Source organism: Bolinopsis microptera, chromosome 5 (assembly GCF_026151205.1).
Source record: "Bolinopsis microptera isolate Bmic1 chromosome 5, MBARI_Bmic_1.0, whole genome shotgun sequence".
Lineage (NCBI taxonomy): Eukaryota > Metazoa > Ctenophora > Tentaculata > Lobata > Bolinopsidae > Bolinopsis > Bolinopsis microptera.
The window spans coordinates 11,840,394-11,863,576 of record NC_087076.1 but is presented as its reverse complement, the minus strand read 5'-3'; the positions used below and the strand labels follow the sequence as shown (position 1 = coordinate 11,863,576).

At 39.6% G+C, this 23,183-nt stretch overlaps 2 protein-coding genes across 2 annotated transcripts in view; both read left to right on the top strand.

Annotated features, from left to right (window-relative positions):
• The window catches only part of LOC134816070 (26S proteasome regulatory subunit 4-like), a 92,633-nt gene extending 83,988 nt beyond the window's left edge, over positions 1 to 8,645 (top strand). The window contains 9 exon segments of the mRNA XM_063824799.1: positions 2,172 to 2,244; positions 5,596 to 5,766; positions 5,768 to 5,818; positions 6,043 to 6,228; positions 6,536 to 6,761; positions 6,942 to 7,112; positions 7,328 to 7,498; positions 7,806 to 7,960; positions 8,136 to 8,645. Coding sequence (XP_063680869.1) covers positions 2,182 to 2,244; positions 5,596 to 5,766; positions 5,768 to 5,818; positions 6,043 to 6,228; positions 6,536 to 6,761; positions 6,942 to 7,112; positions 7,328 to 7,498; positions 7,806 to 7,960; positions 8,136 to 8,270 — 1,329 coding nt within the window. The 5' untranslated portion in view covers positions 2,172 to 2,181 and the 3' untranslated portion in view covers positions 8,271 to 8,645.
• Positions 8,646 to 8,971: 326 nt separating this feature from the next.
• On the top strand, positions 8,972 to 22,867 carry LOC134816063 (armadillo repeat-containing protein 8-like). Its single transcript, XM_063824785.1, has 9 exons — positions 8,972 to 9,113; positions 13,410 to 13,555; positions 15,720 to 15,784; positions 18,444 to 19,372; positions 19,546 to 19,731; positions 19,896 to 20,045; positions 20,153 to 20,262; positions 21,372 to 21,582; positions 21,856 to 22,867. Exons 2-9 carry the CDS (start codon positions 13,458 to 13,460, stop codon positions 22,024 to 22,026), a joined length of 1,920 nt encoding a protein of 639 aa, XP_063680855.1. The 5' UTR covers positions 8,972 to 9,113; positions 13,410 to 13,457; the 3' UTR covers positions 22,027 to 22,867.
• Positions 22,868 to 23,183: the final 316 nt, after the last annotated feature.

Here is a 23,183-nt window from a genome sequence, read left to right as displayed (position 1 = left end):
TCGAATCTCGAACCCTGCCATTCGGCCAAGTAATCTTAATCTGAAGTTCTAGAATTACAGTTCTAATGTTCTAGTACTAATGTATTAGTGCCCTAGATAAGATCTCGAGGCAGCTGTAATAAAAAAGAGCTAGCCAGTAACCACTTGATTAAAAAACGAGGGAATGACACACATTATCATACGATGGGAAAATCTATGCGAACCAAACCACTGCGGTATTACTATTATGGTAAATGAGCTAAATTAAACTGCAGCCAACAGATCTCAATCCAGGGATTACAGACCAATATTGGTCGAGGCAGTGAAGTCAATTATGATTATAAAGTGGGGTACTTATACTGGTCAGTGGTCAAGCGTCAATCTGGCCCGGATCCAGTGCCGATTTATTTTAGGTCCGGTATTCATGGAACATATATCATGGTTTCATGGCATGAATAAATAAAAAGTTTGAAGTTGAATTTTGGTCTGGCACGTCACACATTTTATTTAAATTGGTACCAAGGAAAAATTGTTGGAGTTTTCACAACTCATGTATTAGTTATTTACTAATGACTCCTAAAGTGAGCGTTTTTGAGTATATGCTGTGCATAAGTCGGCAATTGCGAACAATTTGCTGTTTGCAACTGACCCATTGACCTTTACTAAAGAAACCGTAATTTTGAAAAATTGCCATTTCGTAAGACACAAAATATGCTGCTGGCCTGGCCCATTAAAAGAGATGCCCAATAAAGTAGATCATTCTCCAATTTTTGTAGGTGTTTCTGGACACAAAGTGAGTCATCTTACATCTTGCTATCTTGTGACAAATGCTGTGTTGCTCATGAGTCTTTAAGACCTTTCTAGTTAACAGTCCAATAGCCCATTTGTGAATATTGTCATTGTTTGCTCGACAAAAATCCGTTTTTCAGCCACATTTCCGAAAATAAGCCTTTTAGGGTATATGTTGCTTCATAAGTTGTATATAAATGTGGCTATTAGGCACATTTTGGTGTATCGGAATAGTCTTTAAGACCTTCCTGGGCTGAAATACAATAATTCGAGTGACCGCGAAACCCTGAAAAAGGGTGTGGCCGAAAACGCCCTCATTGCATGTATTTCAACCTTGCCATGAAGTCCATATGTTTTAAGAATCATCTAGAGAGGTGATAACCGTCGAGAAATCGCTTTTAACACGAAAAGCTAACGAGATTCCGTTTCGTCTCGGACTATATGATTGTAACCTTTTTTCTTGATGTGATCTTTGCAGACTTGCAATATTTTCGGTGAGAAAAAGGAAGATTGAGACTCAGTCAGAACTGCTTCCCCAAAGTTGTTGTAGACTGCTCTTATGAAACATTAATGTCAGAGAAGGAAATCAACAAATCGCGAATGCAGATATTAAGATGCTAAACAAATTGTTCAAAGAGAAAACGCCTAACTTTGAATCCTTGTGTATCACAAAGTTTGCGGAGCCAGTTCGCTAAAAGTTTGATAGAAAAGATCTTGTCTACTTAACTCCTGACTTATTGGAGCATTTTTAGACAATAACATCAAGCGTTTAAACACTTCCTTGAACTTCTGTGAGACAAATGGTATCGTCACTTAAGTGATTGATAGTTAGAACTTGTTGCTTTCTAATTGGGTTAACAAAGTGACTAGCAATTGACAAACAAGAAGTGCACTTCTTGTTTGTCAATTGCTAGTCACTTTGTTAACCCAATTAGAAAGCAACAAGTTCTAACTATCAATCAAGTTTTTTAAATTCTTATTTTAGTTTATGTACGGTGGAAAGATGCGTTTCACAAGGTTCTACCTCAAAGAAAAGATTATGTACCAGTTGAAGATGATGAATATGAGATTTTGCGATATCCAGTAGATCTAATGGTTAAAAATTGAATTTATGTGATTCTCAAACTCATCCACAATTCATTACTGTTGGGAATTTCAAATAGAATCGGGTCACTTAGTTTTTCGAAATGGCTAATTGTTTCATTTATCAAGATTTATTGAAAGAACTTATCTAGACTTACCTAAAATTAGTTGATTCCGTTCATTAATACTTCTATGTTCGTTTCAAAAACTCGGTGGTTCACACTTCACAGTAATTGTAATCATTTGTGATTTTTAACATCAAATTTCACTCAAAAATGTATTTATTTTCTTCTTATCGCTATTAAATCCTTCTGTTGATAGGCAATAAAGATGGGACAACCGCATCCAAATGGAATGGGTGGTAACAATGGTGATAAGAAGGACGAAAACAAGGTAAAATTTTAACATCGTGAAAGATGACAATTTTTAGGCGTAGCTCGATTTAAAGTCATGTTTCATAGAGTTGCAGATATATCTTCTTGTTATGAACAAGCAGCTTTAGACTTAACTGGCTGGCTCTGATAACATTACACAAAAATACAGCTAGTGTACATATACTAAGGTTTTTTTTTAAAGGGTGCCAAGGGTGCCAGCACCCTTGCCTCAAATTTTTCATCGAAAAATTAAAATTGTCTGAAACGAAAAAAAAAACATATTTTCATTGGGGGGGGGGGGGGGGGGGGGGGGGGGGGGGGGGGGGGGGGGGGGAGGGGGGGGTGGGGGGGGGGGGGGGAGGGGGGGGGGGGAGGTTAGGTTTGAATTGCCCCTTTAATGGGGGTCTGTAATCCCAAAAGTGGGCCTTATATTTGGATTTTTTATTACAGTGAAACTTCTACAGGGGTCAAAAAGGTAAATAGGGGGTCTTTTAAAATTTTTTGAAGGGGCGTTTTATTAAGTGGGGGTTCTACCCTAAATGGGTCTTTGCACTCAAAAAGGGTCTGTAATTGACTGTGGGTCGAAATGAAAAAGGGGGCCTGGATATCGAAGGGGGTCTGTTGTTTTTAAGTGTGGTCTACTCCTTAATTTTGGGCCCCTTGCATCTGAAATGGTTTTGTAGGTTGATTTGGGGGTCTGTAAGATAAAATAGGGGGCCGTTATATTATGGGGTCGTTTTAAAAAAGTGTGTGCTACTCGCTTAATAGGGGTTTTTTTGCTACCTGAAAGGGGTTTTGTAATTTGACTTGGGGCTCTGTAAGATAAAAAAAAAAAATAGTGGGGCCGTTGATATGATAGTGGTCTTTTTGTTATTAATGTGGTCTACTCCTTAATATGGGTCTTTCCCACTCGAAAGGGGCGTAAAAGTTTGGGGGCGAAGATGAAATAGGGGGCCTGTTGATATCGATAGGGGCTGTTTTTTTTAAAGTGTGTGTCTACTCGCTAAAGGGGCCTTTGCATTTTGGAAATGGGTCAAGATTTATTTGTGCGTCTGAAAAGGTTACAAAGTGGGTCTGTTGTTATTGGCGGGGGCCCTGAAAGGTCAAAAGGGGGCCTATTGTTTTTAAGTTTGTGTCTACCGCTTAATAGGGGGTCTTTGCTATTTGAAATGGGGTCTGTGGATTGACTTGTGGTCGTAAGATGAAATAGGGGTCTGTTGAATTGATAGTGGGTCTGTTGTTTCAACGGTTTTCTACTCCCTTTAAATAGGGGTCTTGCTATTTGAAAGGGGTCGTAAATTAAATGAGGTCGAAGAGAAATAGTGGGCCGTAAATTGATAGGGGGGTCTTTTTATTAGTTTTGGTCTACTCCCTTAATAGGGCTTGCTGCCTGAAATAGTCTGGGGGGTTGACTTGGGGGTTTGTGATGAAAAGTGGGTCGGTTGAATTGAAGGGGCCAGGCACTAGACAGGGGGAGGGGGCAGGGGGCGGCAGCCCCCCCTAGAAAAAAGATAACCCCCTAAAAAAAATAACCCCAGAAAAAAGATAACCCCCAGAAAAAGAAACCCCCCTAGCCCCAGGGTCGCCTGGTAACGGGCTGTGTTATGACTGCCATCAAAGATTTAAATTTGGGGTTTTATAAATACTTTCAAACATCCAAGAAAACTTCTAGAAACTCTATAAAAGTAAAATAGGTCCCCTAACCCGAGGAAATGTAAAAATTTAAACGTGGGGCCGAGTAATCGAAAAATACTGAGGGAAATGCAATGCTGTTGTGAAGTTACCAAATTTACGTGAGAACTTGATTCTTTTCAATCCCAGTTTATTGCTGTCCTACAAAATTTCTTTAATGCCAAATGTCGTCTAAAACACCCCGTTTCGCAAAAAATTTTCCGGGGGGCTGCACCCCCTAGCCCCCGCCAAGGGGCCCCGCCCCTGGACCCCGCTGGGGGCTGCGCCCCCAGACCCCTGCCCACAGCTTGCTCGCTTCGCTTGCTGCGCAGCGGATTGGACACGTCGGCTCGCTTCGCTCGCCGACAGCCCCCCTCAAAGAAAAATCCTGGCTACGTCCCTGAGTGGGTCTGTTGTTATTAAGTGTGTGTCTACTCGCTTAATAGTGGTTTCCCTTCGTGTCCAAAAGCATTATATACCTATACCTACATCTTTATACTATAAGTATAAAGCCAGCATTTTAAGGGGTATTTGTAAGTTTTCCACATATGTATGAGTGGACTTTGGAAATCAAATTATCAACCAAAATGTGGTGGAATATTGCATATATGAATAGTACATATAATTATTCTGACGGAAGAAGGTCATCAACTTCAATGTCCCTAAATTATGGAAATGTAATATTTAGTCCAATCTCTAAGATTGTTGATAGGGAAAGTTCAAAAAATTGGATTAAAAAATTTGGTGGTGAACTGTTACTGCGAGCGCAGCTCAACCAGCGAGCCACATTCAATGGAAAAGTGGGTCTTTAACCCAAAAAAGTCAGCACCATTGGGTGGGTCTGTGGCACCCAGAAAAAAAAACCTTAAGTCATATACTAGCTAGTGTAACCGGTGCCTACGACCGGGAATTCACTATCGCGGTTGAATTACAAAAGTATAAACGGTGCAAAAGCATGAACTCGCTCAGTTGAAACCGCATTGGAGTAAATTTAATTCTGATTGCCCAACATGTATCCAATAGTAATACTTAATAGGCAATCTTGCGGCTCCTGGCTCTAATTACCTAATTATATACCAAAGCTGTAATTAGGGGAGCTGTACATGGGGAGTGAGAGAGAGAGAGAGAGAGAGAGAGAGAGAGAGAGAGAGATAGAGAGAGAGATAGAGATAGAGATAGAGATAGAGATAGAGAGATATATATATATAGAGAGAGCGAGAGAGAGAGAGAGAGAGAGAGAGAGAGAGAGAGAGGAGAGAGAGAGAGAGAGAGAGAGAGAGAGAGAGAGAGAGAGAGAGAGAGAGAGAGAGAGAGAGAGAGAGAGAGAGAGAGAGAGAGAGAGAGAGAGAGAGAGAGAGAGAGAGAGAGAGAGAGGAGAGAGAGAGAGAGAGAGAGAGAGAGAGGGAAAAATACTTTAGTAGTACCACATTTGGGGTACAAAACCATCAATTAAACCACTTGCACTTACTACCGGCCGATTTTTAAACAATTTGCTTATTGGCTTCTTCAGAGTTTTGTCGAAACTATATCGAAAACACCAGTACCATTTAACTCTAACCGTTTTCTTAATTTAGCCGCTCGAAAATTCCACACGTACATATAATATATATCAGTATAGATATATATTATAAAACATATATCTTAGGTGATGAGAACTGCTCCGAGAATTAACAAATAAACAAATTACTTTTTATATCAGGAGAAGAAGCCAAAGTACGAGCCCCCAGTACCGTCACGTGTCGGAAAGAAGAAGAAAGTACAGAAGGGCCCAGATGCTGCACACAAGCTACCAGCAATAACACCCCATGCTAAGTGTCGGTTACGGTTGCTCAAGCTAGAGCGTATTAAAGATTTCCTGTTGATGGAGGAGAGAGTTCATCAGAAATCAGGAGGTTCTCAAACCACAGGAGGAGAGAAACGAGGTTCTTAAATTATTTGTGGAATTTCTTTGATTCAATTTTAAATTATCACCCCTAAACGGAGTATAGAAATTATAATTTAGGTAAGGTAAGGTTCATCATTCTTTATTGATTTATATTGTTTATAATTTGTAACATGCTTACCTGGTTTATGCCGTGCCATTTTAGATGTACTGATCTTAAACATTTTGATCTGTTTTAGTTAGTTGATGGTTGTTTCACTTCAGGAGGAGAGAAGCAAGGTAGATGACCTGCGAGGTAGCCCGATGAGTGTTGGAACACTAGAAGAGATAATAGACGATAACCATGCTATTGTCAGCACTAGTGTCGGTTCTGAGCATTACGTTTCTATTTTATCTTTTGTTGATATAGACTCTCTGGAACCTGGATGTACCGTACTTCTCAATCACAAGGTTTGTTGTTAGTTTTAGAGAGCTGGTAATGTAGGATTATGTATAATAGAAGGATTTCTTGGATTTGCTCTGATTACCGAATCCCGATGATCGAGTGATCCTCTTCTTTTGGAATCTTAAAATGTACCTCTATAATGAAGTTACACGGATTAAAATCTGTCAGTTTTATCAATTAATAAACAGTGGATTGTTAGACTTTTAATTCAACCCTAATATTTTTTGAACTGTTTTGAAAGGCCGTGAATCTGTTCAATATTTACTAATGTGAACAAAGATTTGCTGAGAAATTAAGACCAGCTAAAAACAGGTACATGCTGTGGTTGGTGTCCTACAAGACGAAACAGACCCTCTGGTCTCCGTCATGAAATTGGAGAAAGCCCCTAAGGAGACCTATGCTGATGTTGGTGGTTTGGAACAGCAAATTCAGGAGATTAAGGAGTCTGTCGAGCTTCCGTTAACCCATCCTGAATATTACGAAGAAATGGGGATCAGACCCCCTAAAGGAGTCATTTTATACGGAGCTCCTGGAACCGGTTTATTATATTTAATTCTTTAATTTATTAGGTACTTACTTACTAGGATAAAACTCTTTTATTATCAGGTTTTGACGTATTTGAAAAAAATAAATAAGTCTACTTATGGACAGGACCCATCTATTGTATGTTTCAATTAAGTGCACAATGATTTGTTCTAAAACATTGCTCTTGTAACAGGTAAAACACTGTTGGCTAAAGCTGTAGCTAATCAGACTTCTGCAACTTTCCTCCGCGTGGTAGGATCCGAGCTGATACAAAAGTACCTCGGAGACGGCCCCAAACTTGTCAGAGAACTCTTCAGAGTGGCTGAAGATCACGCACCTTCCATAGTATTTATTGACGAGATTGGTAAATGATTTCTTAGTATGCATGTAGACCGATCTTATCTGTTAAAAATTATCTGTTATCTTATCTGTTAAAAATTTTGATCATTGTGTCTTTGCCATACCATGGAAGCTTCGAGTCAAAATCATTGAGACTTGAGTCAAAATCAAATACACCTTGACTGTGCTGTTTTACGTTCATCTTCACTATATTATATTACTAAATGCGGTTGCTTCTAGATGCGGTTGGTACGAAGAGATACGAATCTAACTCTGGGGGAGAACGTGAAATTCAAAGAACGATGTTGGAGTTACTCAATCAATTGGACGGCTTCGATTACCGTGGCGACGTTAAGGTCATCATGGCAACCAACAGGATAGAAACACTTGACCCAGCTTTGATCCGACCAGGTATAATGTTTGAACATAATTTGTTTTCTGAATTGCATGCCAAATTATGTCTGAACAATGAACTATCACATGATGAGTTTTTGGGGCAATTGCGCGCATTCTTGTTCTCAACGCGCGAACGCAAACGCCGAATGAAATTGTATCGAGCAAACTTATCAATGTTTTCAAAATTCACATACCATCTTTTTTACGTCATTAATGCAAAACTCAAAACAGTATTTGGTCGTGCTTGCTCACTAGTAGGAATCCCAGTGACATTTTTAACACGTTATTTATTGGCTTCATTTCTGATGTAAATAAATTTTAGGCAGGATTGACCGGAAGATCGAGTTCCCGTACCCCGACGAGAAGACAAAGCGCAAGATTTTCCAGATCCACACTGGTAAAATGAATCTGGCTGAAGGAGTGAACTTGGAAGATTTGATCATGTCCAAAGATGAACTTTCTGGAGCGGATGTCAAGGTAACTTCTATTACAAAACTTCTATTAAACTCTTCAATTTACTAGCTAATGCTGCTATCACTGCTCAAAGTGAAGCATAGATCAAGGATTTAGGACTTTAAATATTCCCTGTATTATACACAACAATATATTATACACGACAATTTCTGCAAAACTATATTCTCCCCATTAACAGGCGATCTGCACAGAAGCCGGGCTTATGGCACTCAGAGAGCGTAGAATGAGGGTAGCACAGGAAGATTTCATAAAGGCTAAAGAAAACGTGATGTACCGGAAGAACGAGGGAACTCCTGAGGGGCTCTATCTGTAGTTGATGTGTTGGATATTTGTATATAGAAACTTATAGTTGTAAGAGCCAGTTTTTGGCTGAGATACAAAATATGTTGGTTCTTACTTACTTCGTACTTTGTATTGCTGGCCTACTGTTCATTAGAGTGCAACCTTGAGGCTTCAGCTCAGAACTTTTACAAGGTGGAATTCCTTCACAATAGGTGAAATTTACAGCTTCTTAGATAATGACCCGATCTGTACAACTATCATGTTCAAGTTACTACTGCTGGCAGTAATTCGTCAAAATTCCATTAATAAGGGGGGTCAGCTGGTGAAAATATCACTTAGTTTGCGGTTCTCATCTTTGAAGTTGAAAGTGGAATTAAATTGTATTTGTATAAGTTTATAATACCAACGTCTGTCTTTTACTGCACATCACAGAGTGTCAAACTTTTTAAAGACTTTTATTCAGCTTAATTTTAAAGTATTGTGGCGAAAAGAGGAAATTATGTGTTGGCTTCGATCTCGTCGATCGATTATTATTCGCACCACACAAGGTGCCACGTCAGTCACGTTAAATATTTGTCTATATTTGACGATACTCTTCTTTTTGTAAGGTATGGTGTAGAATGTAGAAGCGTTTCGAAACCAAAATATTTGACCGCTCTTTTCGCCCACGCTTTTATTTGCCCCTCTATGAAACTGATCATAAGCTCAACTTGTAACTTTACTCTCTCGTTTAGCCATGATGTGCTACAACTATACACAGCGCCAGCTCAAATAGGCGGATCTTGCTCTAAAGTGCAAGCAGCGCAATACAAAGACAGATTAAACTTGCAGGTATGCAAGTGTCATGTCGATTGCAACCTTGTAACAGGGGCAGGTAAGTTTTTAACTTATCTCTTTTGGTTTTCAGCTTAACAGATGGTGCAGGTTCTCTTGTTTATTTTTGTGAACTAAATCTAAGAAACAGCATTTTTCCAACAAATAGTTATTAAAATAAACCAAAATATTCGTAGATAACTAGTACGATTATAACCTCGAGTTTAGAAATGTTGTCTCTTATACCTAATTATCACGTCTGTATAGGTCATTAACATTATTATTCAATGGAATAAAATAAAAATCGAAAAAGGAAATGCAAGTGTGCCCAATATTAATTTGGTAGGTAGAAACTTGCCTAATTGAAAATCAGTATAGTAGTCTCTCGTAAAACTAAATTTCGTTGCTAAATTGTCGCACTAATATTGCACGACTTTCATGTTAAAAGAAAACACTTTAATATTATTCAGAAACGTACAAGAAGTGAGTATGTGCTTATTCGACCATGCATATTAATTTCTGCTAATTTAAAGATATTAAGTTAACCTTGTCTCTTGTTCATCTCGCAAGGGTAAGGGGAAATTGGGATTAGTGAAGTTACTATAGTTCATAAGAGCAAAGTCTGCTCTATAAATAGTGTATAGTTTGTCGATGGTCTCTTGTTCGATCTCTGAAAACCATTCCTTTGCAAGAAGGGAAGAACTTTGAAGACGTGGGTCTGATGCTTTATCATACGATCCCAAGAGTGATATATCTGGGGTGTTGATTTTGCCCCAAATATTTTTAATGAGAGCTCCAGAAAACTCAAGTGGAATAATGTCGTCATATTTTACTCTAGGTATACATAACGTATTCCACTGCGGTGCGAAATGAGCGTCAAGAGATCCTCCTCGATGTTGTCGAAGGACCAGCCACCTAACAAACTCAGGGAACGTCGGATACAAGTCCTTGGTCAGATCGGGGTCAGTTATACCTCGCATTGTTGCGACAATTTGCATGCCAATTCCACGAAAGGATCCTCCTTGAGTTATCTCACTTGATACTTTATCTCGAAAACCCGAAACCATTCTGGTCCATGGATTGCGAACAACTGCAAAACTATACGCTTTTTCAAAGACAGTATTATTGTAAATAGTATTGATTCTTTTACCCATGGCCATCCTGTATCGACTGGACAACGAACCATGCACTTTCCTGACCTTTGTTGGATCTGTTTGGTTTTTTATGTCCCCCTCGGCCCTCAGAAGAGCTTCTATCCAGTTGGAGCACCCCGTTTTAGGCACTCCCGTGAATATTGTATTTATCTTAGGGAAGTAATAACTACGGAATCCACAGGTGTTCCAACGGTTTGTGGAATTGTATTCCAAACCCCTTATTTCTAATGATTTCAAAACTTGCTTCTGTACCCATTGTGGAGAGGGTGGCGTTAAAAGATAATCCTCTGATTTCGAGTCTTCAGACACTTCAGAATCAACGCTATTCACAGTGTTATCTTTGCTGGAGGAGTAACTAGTTTCATCAAAATCTAAATCTGATTCGGGACTCTGCGAGGAGTTTTCCTCAGTAATTGATATCCTGGACTCTACATACACCGGCCCAAACCCAATTCCTTTATAATCGACTACAGTGTAAACAAGAAGAAGTATCGTTAGGATCAGTGCACATTTGAGAATTATTCTAGTCTTCTTATTGTCCGCACCATGTGTATCCATTATATGATACTTTAGCTTTTCTCGGGCCTATCTTCGCTGTAATAATAGATAATAAGAAGGATTAGAAAACAGTCTGCAGTGAACCTTGGCAAATTAATAACTTGTCAAGCTTGATCGCAATACCTCAACAGATTGAGATTGAGTCACTTTAGTTTAGTCCAGTTGATTTAGTCACGTTGGTCGCTACTCTCATATACACACAATGTGTTGGAATTTTATATTGTAAACTGAAAATCGATTTCAGTACACGATTAAAAATCGTCCGCGTAATACAATTATTTATTATTCATATTCGCTGACCTTTAACCAGCGATAAATTCGGCTAGCAACAATATTTTTCAATGGGATCAAAAAGCAGCTGAAAGATACTACTCCGGGGGGGGGGGGGGGGGGGGGGGGGGGGGGGGGCAACGCCCTAAAAGGCCCTAGACGCATCGAAAATCCGAAAAGGGCCCTAGAAATCGGGTCTTTTTGGGGCCTTTTGACCCTGACCACTATTTGATAGTGTTTATGGACCATAATCTCCATGTAAATACACTCAAATAAACATAAAAGTACTGTGCAAGTAGTCAGATAATATCATTAAAGCACTTAGCATATATCAAACTTGATGAAATTGAAGTTAATTCTAGGGCCCCAAAAAGCCCCCCCCCCCCCCCCCCCCCATATCTAGTGATATATAGGGGGGTGTCACGTCCGTCTATGTCCGCTTGTCTCATAGAATCCAAGGACAGGACATAGGCGGACATAGACGGACATAGACGGACTTTGGTGGACATAGACGGACATACCATGTATACGGACTTTTTCCAAGTCAAAAATTTCAAACTTTTCCTGGGAACTATTTCAGTTCATGTTTTAAGCTACCCTGATCATTATGAGCCAAACATTTTTTTTTCGGTTTCAAAGTCCGGCCGCACCTACCCGGCCCTTCGATATACAATTTTGGAATCGACGATTCCCCTTTGTTATGCGATCTCGGAAAGCAAGCTTCCCCTTTGTAACACGAGCTCGGAAACTATTTCTATTCATGTTTTAAGCTACCCTGATCATTATGAGCCAAAAATATTTTCGGTTTTCAAAGTCCGCACCTACCGTTCGATATACAATTTAGGACTCGAGGGTTCCCCTTTGTTATGCGATCTCAAAAGGCATGCCTCCCCTTTGTAACACGAGCTCTGCCACCAATGTCCGCGCTAATGTCCACCAATGTCCGTATGTGTCCACCAATGTCCGTCCGAGTCCGCAAATGTCCGTCCGAGTCCGCCAATGTCCGTCCGAGTCCGCCAATGTCCCACAAAACACGTCCGTTGTCTCATAAAATCCAAAAAGGACAGGACATAGGCGGACATAGACGGACGTGACACCCCCCCCCCCCCCATACAATATATTGCTATATAATACATAGCAATATTTGATATTTACAGTAAAATTAGTTTCGTTAATATCATTAAAGTATCTGGCATATATATTAGACTTGATAAAACTGAAGTTAATTCTAGGGCCCTAAAAGGCCCTAGACGCATCGAAAATCTAAAAAGGGCCCTAGAAATCAGGGTCTTTTAGGGCGTTGCCCCCCCCCCCCCCCCCCCTACTCCGTTCTAATGGAAACGACTAAAAAAGGCGATTTCGAGAAAATGTTCATGAATACCCTCCGCCCCTTAATTTCGGAGGGTTATTATAGGTCACACATAGTTTCAATGTCAGGTTAAGATCACAACTGGGCTCCTTAAAGAGCCCAACTAAAAAGGACAAAAGCTAAAACATAGAAGAAATTTAAACTTACAAAAGGTTTGTTACAATATAGCAATGACGAGTATCTATTATATTATAAACGACTCAATTGAACGTTGGTGTAGAAAATAGTGTGAAATAGTTGTGGATGTTAAATAGACAGTATTTCATGATGTATCATGTATACATGTCAAAACAAAGGGTCTGTACGTTGTGGTTAAAGCAGCTTTATGAGGAGATATAGTTTCATTCCCCGACGCAAGAGTGGTCCAATGAGCCAATACTAGCTATACTAATAATAGTTAGCTATGTGATAAAAACAGCTTTAAAAATATAATGATTTACGATATATTGCTTAATTTTAACCATCTAATTCTACTACTTCACATGATACGAAGTACATTTACAAGATAAAGCTCCGTGTGAGAGGTGTGATCGAATTACCTACTCACTGAGCTTCTATGAGGCACTTTAATTGCCGACGTTACCTTAATCATTGAGTTAATCATTAATTGCACGACTGCAGATATAATATTATATCTAACACTGCACACACGAGTAGGTTGATCATTGATGATAAGGATTGACCAAATAAAACAGTTCATAGTAGTTTAGTTGACCGACACATCTTAGAGGGGGTTTGGAAAAACTTAATCAAGTATAGTTTACAATGCAGGAAGTTGGTCTAAAATGGTCAAAATATGGCATACGTAATATGTGAGCTATCCCTTGATAAATGAACGTTGTTCCTAAAACCTGTTTTGGACATATTTACTTTTAACGAGATTTTAGTGGGCCGATGGCGCTCACCCGACTGATTTTAACAGTTGCTCAACAGAGTTCAATTCACTGAAATATTAATATTAATGAAATTTGTGAAATGAATCATAAAAATGTTGGCCAAATTTCAGGTATTTTGCGAGCAGGAAATAATTTTAACGACCCTGTTTAGCAATGAAATGCCAGTCAAGTGTGAATCAGACGCAAGTGCGGTGCGGTTGTTGAAGGAGAAGGACCCAGACCAGCTGTATGGCGCGGTGAGACACATCAAGAACAGGTAATTAATAAATTAAATAGCCTTTGCAACTGTTTGTCGATTGGGCGACATCTGTCCGACAGCCGAATTAGCGGTTTGTCGGACAGGAGTCGTCTGTCGACATCTGTCGGACTTTCGGATCACATTTGTAATTTCGGATCACATGTGTATTTCACAAGCTCACGGGTAATCTTGTGACGTTTCTCCCACTGTCCTAATGCTGATTTGATCCATTGAGATCTGATCCATCGATACGTGATAGTCTATTTGAGGACAGGATCGTGCTACCCGTAAACTAACAAGCTGCCGATCACATCACAGCCTACAGTACATACAGGGTGGGCCATAAAACACTACCCATCTTTATCTCTTAAAATTTTTACAGATCGCTGAGATCTTGATAATTATTTTAAAAACAAAAAGTGGCATAACTTATGTTCTAATAAATATTTTTGCTTCTAAATTTCACAGAATGTTAATAACAAGTAGCTAAACCTTTGTGGCAAGTTTTGTGTGATTGCGAGCTTCACTGAGCATATTTGACCAATTTAGCCCCTGAGCGAGCTAGCTTGAATTTCTCACCCAGAACTTTTTACATTGGTTAAAAGAAACCACAAAAAATCCTGGGTAAAAAAATCAAAAAACCAGCGATTTATTCACGTTTTATCAATTCTATTCACCACGATCCATCGCACATCCCATTCTCTCTATATTTTAACTGATAAGGACTATCACAGATGATCCTTCCTGCTTGTTTATATCGTTCTTCTCACATGGAATGTGCGATGATATGAATAGATATGAATAGAATTGGTAAAACATAAATAAATCGGTGGTTTTTAAATTTTTTTACCCAGGATTTTTTTGGTGGTTCCTATTAACCAATGTAAGCATTTCTGGGTGAGAAATTAAAGCTAGCACGCTCAGGAGCTAACTTTGTCAGACAAGCTCAGACTCACACAAAACTTGGCACGAAGTTGTGTCTAATTATGATTGACATTCTCTAAAAATTTGAAGCAAAAATATTAATCAGAACGTAAGTTATGGCGCTTTTCCATTCTGAAATAAAATAATTATCAAGATCTCAGCGAGCTGTAACAATTTTAAGAGATAAGGATGAACTTATGTTCTAATAAATATTTTTGCTTCTAAATTTCACAGAATGTTAATAACAAGTAGCTAGACCTTTGTGGCAAGTTTTGTGTGATTGCGAGCTTCACTGAGCTTATTTGACCAATTTAGCCCCTGAGCGAGCTAGCTTGAATTTCTCACCCAGAACTTTTTACATTGGTTAAAAGAAACCACAAAAAAAATCCTGGGTAAAAAAATCAAAAAACCAGCGATTTATTCACGTTTTATCAATTCTATTCACCACGATCCATCGCACATCCCATTCTCTCTATATTTTAACTGATAAGGACTATCACAGATGATCCTTCCTGCTTGTTTATATCGTTCTTCTCACATGGAATGTGCGATGATATGAATAGATATGAATAGAATTGGTAAAACATAAATAAATCGGTGGTTTTTTAATTTTTTTACCCAGGATTTTTTTGGTGGTTCCTATTAACCAATGTAAGCATTTCTGGGTGAGAAATTAAAGCTAGCACGCTCAGGAGCTAACTTTGTCAGACAAGCTCAGACTCACACAAAACTTGGCACGAAGTTGTGTCTAATTATGATTGACATTCTCTAAAAATTTGAAGCAAAAATATTAATCAGAACGTAAGTTATGGCGCTTTTCCATTCTGAAATAAAATAATTATCAAGATCTCAGCGAGCTGTAACAATTTTAAGAGATAAGGATGGGTAGTGTTTTATGGCCCACCCTGTATAATAGGGGAGCGTTATGGAGATCAGTTATCGCAATCCACAATGGCAAAAAATCTTCAGTTTACCCCTCGACGTAGATTTGTTGCTACATCGACCGTGTCCTGAACCAATTTATATAACATTTAAACTATTGTCCAAATTATCGACATCAAATGAAAATAAACTATGGTAGAGATCAGATCTCGAATTGGAAATGTTACGTATACAAATTAGCTAGTAACAGCTCAGATCATGTCTCGTAAATGTGTCGTATTGAAATTAGATCACAATTTCGGACAGATGTCGTTTTTTTCTGGCAAAAAACTTTTTTTAAAGCCATGTCTCTCCTATGATAACTACACCTTTACAGGGTTATTGGGAGTCGGACCCGGAAACAGGAGTATCTAGATGATGGCATCCTGCCAGAACTTATTGGTTAGTTGAATTAGATTTAGACATTTAAAATATGGTATACTTTGTTGTATTTAATGCTTTCACTGATCGATGATTTTGTATTGAAGTGAAAATAATTATTTAAGGTTAAATTTGAGAATAGAAGTTATCCAACAAAAACTATTTAATAAATTCCTAAACAAGCTCGATCTGCGAATGCTGCTAAATATTTCAAATAACTAAGATTCATCACATCAATCGTTGGATTGCATTATTAATGTACGAGGGAGATTTCATGAGAAAGTATAAACACAGGTTAGTAAATTAATGACGGCTGTTCAACAAAACGTACACAGGTGTAAGTCTGCTGGTGGCTAGAACGTTACCTGCCAAGTTGCAAATGTGTAATGCTAATCAGAATTAGTTATAATCGCACACACTGGGGCAACTTCACATGTGCACACCCTCATGAGTTCTGGACGCCACGTTATAAAATGTTATGTTTTGCGTTATAATTTGACCAATGATTTGTAACAGTCTATATACTGCTTCTCACACCGAATAGTTAGGATCGTAAAGCCTAGTTATTAGACTCTAATTTAGAGGACTCTAATATAGAGGACACCTGATGCGGTTTCAAGGACTGAAAGTCTATCATACCTATTCTGAGTGTGTCCTACGTCCCTCTCTTAGTGATATTTGATATTTGTCATTGAACTTCATTGTATTCGAGCACTGAGGCGTTTCCAATTCTCGTATCCACCCTTGCTTCTGAGTATCCCATGTTATTCTTCCTCGCATTTATCGCCACTTTGGAGTCAGACTGGTGCTGAACACGATTCCTTCTCACCAAACTAACGGTAAACAGCTTAAAACTCTTATTAGTGAGAAAGTAGATAGGGGGGTTGGCCCAGGAGGACATGAACATGACAAAGGTGACGAAGCGTACAGTAGAGGGGTGACTGTCCCACGTGTTGCCGTGCACCATGTAGTAGATAAAGTAGGGGAGCATGGGGAGGAGGAAGGATAGTGTTACCATGACAACTATCACTATGTTCATCTTGTTGACTGTAGTGTTTGTTTTCTTGAGAGCGTAGCCGACTAGAAATGTGTTTACAACGCAGAGTGAAAGACATGGTAGAGCGTTGAGGAACCCTGATAAGAAGTAGCCTACACTGTGGTGCCAGCCTCTAGATTTCGAAGAGAAGATTGACCAGCACATACATTGGGAGGTCGAGAATTCAACTACCAGATACCTCTCAATACAAGCTCCGTAGTAGGACCAAACTGGAATAATCATTGATCCAACAACGGTCAGCACTGAAACTGAAACTCGCTGTGTTCTGGAGCTGTTTAAGATACGCAGTGGAAACAGACACCTCAACATCTTGTTTAGAGCTAAAGCGTTTATCAGAACCATGTTAGCTACACAGCCCATGTACTTGTAGACGAACATTATCTCACAAAACGTGTCCCCCAGCACCCACGTGTTGTTCCAATACAGAGATATGATCACTGGCAACAAGATAAGGATAGTGTTTGCCAGATCTGAGACCGCCAAGTTCTGTATGATCCAGACGGAGAGTTTGTCCAGCTTGATGGCTCGGTGTTGAGTTGTGGAGTAGAGGACGAAGCTGTTTCCAGTCAGTCCCAGGATTAGAGACACGTGACACCACACGTGGGAGATTATCCTCTCCGGCGTCATTCCTGGGAGGTAATTGAGCGAAATAAGAAACTGATTACAAAATAGTCTTATGACGGGAAACTGATGAATATAAACTACCATGATCAAAAATTGGAGTGTCATAGTGCAATCCCAGCACATCGTAAATTTTTATAGACTGAATAACTGGACAGAAATTGAAAAGACGTGAGAATTTAAGGGATATGACAAACTGGATATGTCAAACTGGAACCGATGTAAGGTAAGGTTTTAAAGGCTTTACCTTAAATGCTCCAGCAATTCTCTCAACGAGAAACGTCTAACAGTAATGGAAATGTGCCAGGTCGTCCACCAATACTTCCGCTACAGATTACCATGAACCTTCCCTAGTATTTATCCAGAACACCTGGCCGGATATTAAAACTGTGCTCGTGCAGGAAATAGTGGAACCAACGTCAAACCCTGTCTCATAATGCACGTGCGAAGAAAGTTTACTATCTAACAGTCACATATTATAACAAGTAATAACTAAGAACTTATCTAAGCGTTATTCGAGTATGTGCCGTTTAGTGAAGGTACATACGTTCAGTGAAGCTGTCAATTGGACTTGTAAGGGAACTAGGAGAGCGGCATCATGTCACATTATAAACCAGGTGTCCTCAAATAGTCCCTGTATTCTGGCCGTTAGACAAAGCGTGGTCTCTAACACAGGCCACTAAAGGTTAGGTCGTGTTAACTGGCATGTTTAGCATACAGTGCAGATGGACTTGTTTGCGAGCTCTAACAATCTGAATATTGGTTAGAAGTAGTTCAATATATAGCTGTGTTATCTATTAGACGTGTAGACTGTAGAGGAGTTAAAGTTCTGCACTTCGTTACTGTACATATAATTATCCTGATCCTGTAACCATGGCAATAGCAGAAAGTCTTGGAAGTTTAAGATTCAAATAGCATTCACATGCATTTAGGGGAATTTTCAATTTTTAGAACTATCGTAAGAAACAGAAGTGTTTAATTATTTGAAACTTGTCATCTCAGGTGTGATAAAGCTGCACTCTACACCAATCTCAGTGGAAGCAGCCTACATTTGTAACTCTCTAGCTCATGGTGGGAGACAATACGTTGAGCACCTCATCTCATCCGGTCTGGTGGAAACTCTAATTGATGGTATCTTCCTGGAGGAACAGAAGTTGGTGGAGGCCTGTCTCCGAACCATCAGGACCATCTACCAGTACCCCAACTTAGAATGTCAGAACCTCTGGGAGATAGATAACTTCATTCCCAGGCTGATAGATCTGATGATGACGTCAGAGGTAGCGGGCCAGTGTTGTGCTATGATTATTGGGAGTGTGTGTAAGTCTAGGGAGCAACAAGCCATCCTCTTTACAACCCCCATCCTCAACAACATCAACTCTCTCCTCTTAACAGAGTCCACTCAGTCTAACCTGGCTGGCTTGTTTTGTCTATCAGAGCTGTCTTATGACAATCACTTTGTGGCACAGGAGGTAGCAGGTAATGAGAAACTGGTGAAGAGACTGTTCAAGCTTATGAGAAGAGATAAGTATATTCTGGTGCAGTATAACGCGGCCAAGTGTCTTACCAACCTCTTCAGATTGGGAGCTATCAACGAGGAGAGATCTAAAACTCAGATTCTGGACACTATAGTGTACCTCTGTCTTTCAGAGGATATCGCCATCAAGCACATCGGAGCTAATCTCCTTCATGAACTGATCGAACAGAATTCTGAGTTACAGCTGTGGGCTTCCTACTCACAACATCTGATGAGGGGACTCAGCAGGTTCTTCATCGCCAGCAAGGATCCTGAGTTTTCTCCTCGACTGAGAGCTGCTGCTTTTAAAGCGTTTGCAGCGTTGGGTGAGACGCAGGAGGACATCAGAAAGAGCATCATTGAGGGGGAGAATATTATATCCCATCTGAAGTTTGGTTTACAAGACGACAGTCTGGAGGTAGGATCATGTGAACTGTTTATAATTTTAGTAATGTGCATAAGCGAGCTCCGAAAACATTTTTGTTCCATGATTCCCTTTACCATATATACCTCTTAAGCTCTTATATAGTTATGATTGTTTAAATAACGATATTAGTTTAACAACTTTAACTGATAAATATAATGGTTCAGGTACAAGTAGCAGCGCTGTCCTGTCTTCACTCCTTGTCACGATCTGTAAAACAGCTGAGGACCAACCTACTGGACGCAGAAGTGTGGCAACCACTCCTCAAACTCATTAAGACTGACGATGATGAGCTCGTCAGGACTTCCTCTAGAACCCTCTGTAACCTCCTACTTGATTTCTCACCCAGCAAGGTAAGACTAAATAGAACCTGTTATACATATTACTATTAGCCCTAAATTTTCAGAGTATGACAATTTGCAAATTTGTTCTGTCCCTCTACTCATTTTCCCTCTACTCATTTTCCTCCTGGTTCCTCCAATGTTATGATATGTCAACATAATACTTAACTCCTTAGGAGATCCTGTTGGAACAAGAAGGAACAGTGGAGCTGCTCTCAAAGCTGGTCCTTAACTCCGACGATGAAGTTAAACTGAACGGGGTGTGGGCTCTGATGAACATCACTTACAAAGCTAACTCTGATCTCCGATCTAAAATCCTCTCGCACGTCAGTCAAATTACAGACAAATAATGTTTCACTGAGCATAACATTCGCATTCTCAATACCCAAAAACTGATTCCAGGAATTCCACTGAACTATTCCCTCCACTTTAGTTTGGGGTTCTCCAAATACTGGAGACAGTTGAGGACGACTGTCCGAAATTAAAGATAAAGGCACTTGGTTTACTCCGAAATATACTCTGTGACCCAGATGAAGTTGACAGGTAATTTACTTCTCTACTTCTATTTGCTACACTTTATTTTTTAACTTTATCTGGTGATCGAACCCTATATGTTGATCATGCGAACTTATGAAGCGACTTCTACACTATACCACGTGACACTACCTCACTATAACACGTGACACTACCTCACTATAACACGTGACACTACCTCACTATAACATTTGACACTACCCCACTATAACACGTGACACTACCTCACTATAACACGTGACACTAACCCACTATAACACGTGATAATACCCCACTATAACACGTGACACTACCTCACTATAACACGTGACACTACCTCACTATAACACGTGACACTACCTCACTATAACACGTGACACTACCTCACTATAACACGTGACACTACCTCACTATAACACGTGACACTACCTCACTATAACACGTGACACTAACCCACTATAACACGTGATAATACCCCACTATAACACGTGACACTACCTCACTATAACACGTGACACTACCTCACTATAACACGTGACACTACCTCACTATAACACGTGACACTACCTCACTATAACACGTGACACTACCTCACTATAACACGTGACACTACCTCACTATAACACGTGACACTACCTCACTATAACACGTGACACTACCCCACTATAACAGTGACACTAGCCCACTATAACGCGTGACACTACCCCACTATAACACGTGACACTACCTCACTAGTCACTATAACATGTGACACTACCTCACTATAACACGTGATAATACCCCACTATAACGCGTGACACTACCCCACTATAACACGTGACACTACCCCACTATAACACGTGACACTACCTCACTATAACACGTGACACTACCTCACTATAACACGTGACACTACCCCACTATAACACGTGACACTACCCCACTATAACACGTGACACTACCTCACTATAACACGTGACACTACCCCACTATAACACGTGACACTACCTCACTATAACACGTGACACTACCTCACTATAACACGTGACACTACCTCACTATAACACGTGACACAGCTGACACTACCTCTATAACACGTGACACTACCCCACTATAACACGTGACACTACCTCACTTTTACACGTGACACTACCCCACAGGATAATGACATCGCACGGGAGAGAAGTTCTGAAGACACTTGTCCCAATCCTGACTAACAGTGACAAGTGGAGTGATGAGGAGCAGGAACAAGTTCTGTGTGTATTCATCAACATCGCCACCGGGCACATTGCCAAGGATCTCCTGACAGAGAGAGACGATCTTATGCTCTGTCTCTTGAGGTTCCTTTCTCATCTCAACAGCCAGTTACAGGTCTGTGAACTATATAGATATAATGTTATTACAAGCGTGTTTATTTCTCCTTTCAGCAAAGTGCTCAACTAAGATTGCTCAACTGAAGATTGTTGTTCACACATCCACATGAAACTTTAAGTTGGACGATAACATCGTTTACTTTGTCACGCTGATAGCTATATTATTATGTTAATTAAAATATTTTACATCTAATTATTTTTATTGTTTTAACATTGTTCTCCACGGTCTGATTCTAACAATATTTCATTTGCTGACCGAATGTTAATCTAGATAGCAGCAACTACGTGTATCACACATCTAGTAAAGAGCGAAGACAGTGGATGTCTGGACCGGCAGAACAAGCTCAAGGAAATGGGCCACTTCAAGGAGCTGCAGTCACTGCTGGGAGCCCGACCAGAGGTAGCAGACAGAGCCAAGATAGCTCTGCAGTACTTCCAATAGTCACGTGATGTGACGTCATCACGATGACGTCATCCTGAGATCAACCACAGTTTGTGAAAGAGAGAAATCAGATAGGAGAGTCAGAGATTTAGAGTTGCGCTGTTGGGAGAATAGTAAGACAGACTCAACAATCAGATACCATTACATGGCTTGATTAATTGAAAACTGATACTTGTATAAGATAAGTCCGAAACTTGTTGTTTATAATCACTAAACCGGTTGTTTATAATCTCTAAACCGGTTGTTTATAATCATTAAACGGAACCAATTGAGATTGAAGACTGTGATTTGTGTGGTTTTAGAGTGGAGTACCGCGAAAGTGTTTCAGTTAATGAACTTGAATGTTAAGTTGTTTTTTTCTTCAGTTTAATGATAAGTAGCTTTTAGACTGGGTTTGTTTTAAAACATTTTGTATGATGGTTTGTTTCCATGGTTACACAAATCGTAACTCAAGCAATGTTACTTACACGATGTAACAGGACTCGTAACTCATGCTATGCAAAATTCACTAATATAAGACATTTAGGGACTTTGAAGTCTCGCACAGATTATGATTAATCAAATACAGTACAATCTGATTTTCTTCATTCAGCCTTTTTCTTGAAACTTTTAAATCTGCCTTATGTTTATTCAAACACTCTGTTGTTTGAAACAGACAATTTTTCTTACCTCCTATTCCTTATTATATGGTCAAATTGATTGAAAGATGTTCGATTTCGTAAATTGCTTTCATGTTCAGATGTACCTAACAACTTCATGATTACGTAGCTCTTTGTTTAGACGCCTTTTCTGAGTTTACATTTTATTTATTAGTGAATTTCTATGTGAAGTTTTGTGATGATGGTTTTTTGAAAATATGTTTGAACCCACAAAAACTGTAGTGTCGACACCATTCTCGCCCAAATACCTCGGGGAAAAATTCTAACTCTAATTGGAAATTCACAATCTACATTGGACCCGACCATTAGGGGTCGTTCACATATTACGTAATCACTTTTTGGACAATTTGTAACCCCCTCCCTCCTCCGTAATCAGTTTTACACGTATATCTATTGTGTCAAAATTACACTAGCGTAATCATTTGGGGAACCCCCGGCCCCTCGGCTGATTACGTTATATGTGGACGACCCGTATGAGCAGTCAATGTCTCAATGTGG

Excerpts from the sequence above, each read along its gene's own strand:
- LOC134816063 (XM_063824785.1), top strand. The coding sequence starts at position 13,458 with ATGCCAGTCAAGTGTGAATCAGACGCAAGTGCGGTGCGGTTGTTGAAG. Across the intron at positions 19,373-19,545 it reads TACAAGACGACAGTCTGGAG|GTACAAGTAGCAGCGCTGTC; the intron begins GTAGGATCATGT and ends ATAATGGTTCAG. Across the intron at positions 20,263-21,371 it reads GACCCAGATGAAGTTGACAG|GATAATGACATCGCACGGGA; the intron begins GTAATTTACTTC and ends ACTACCCCACAG.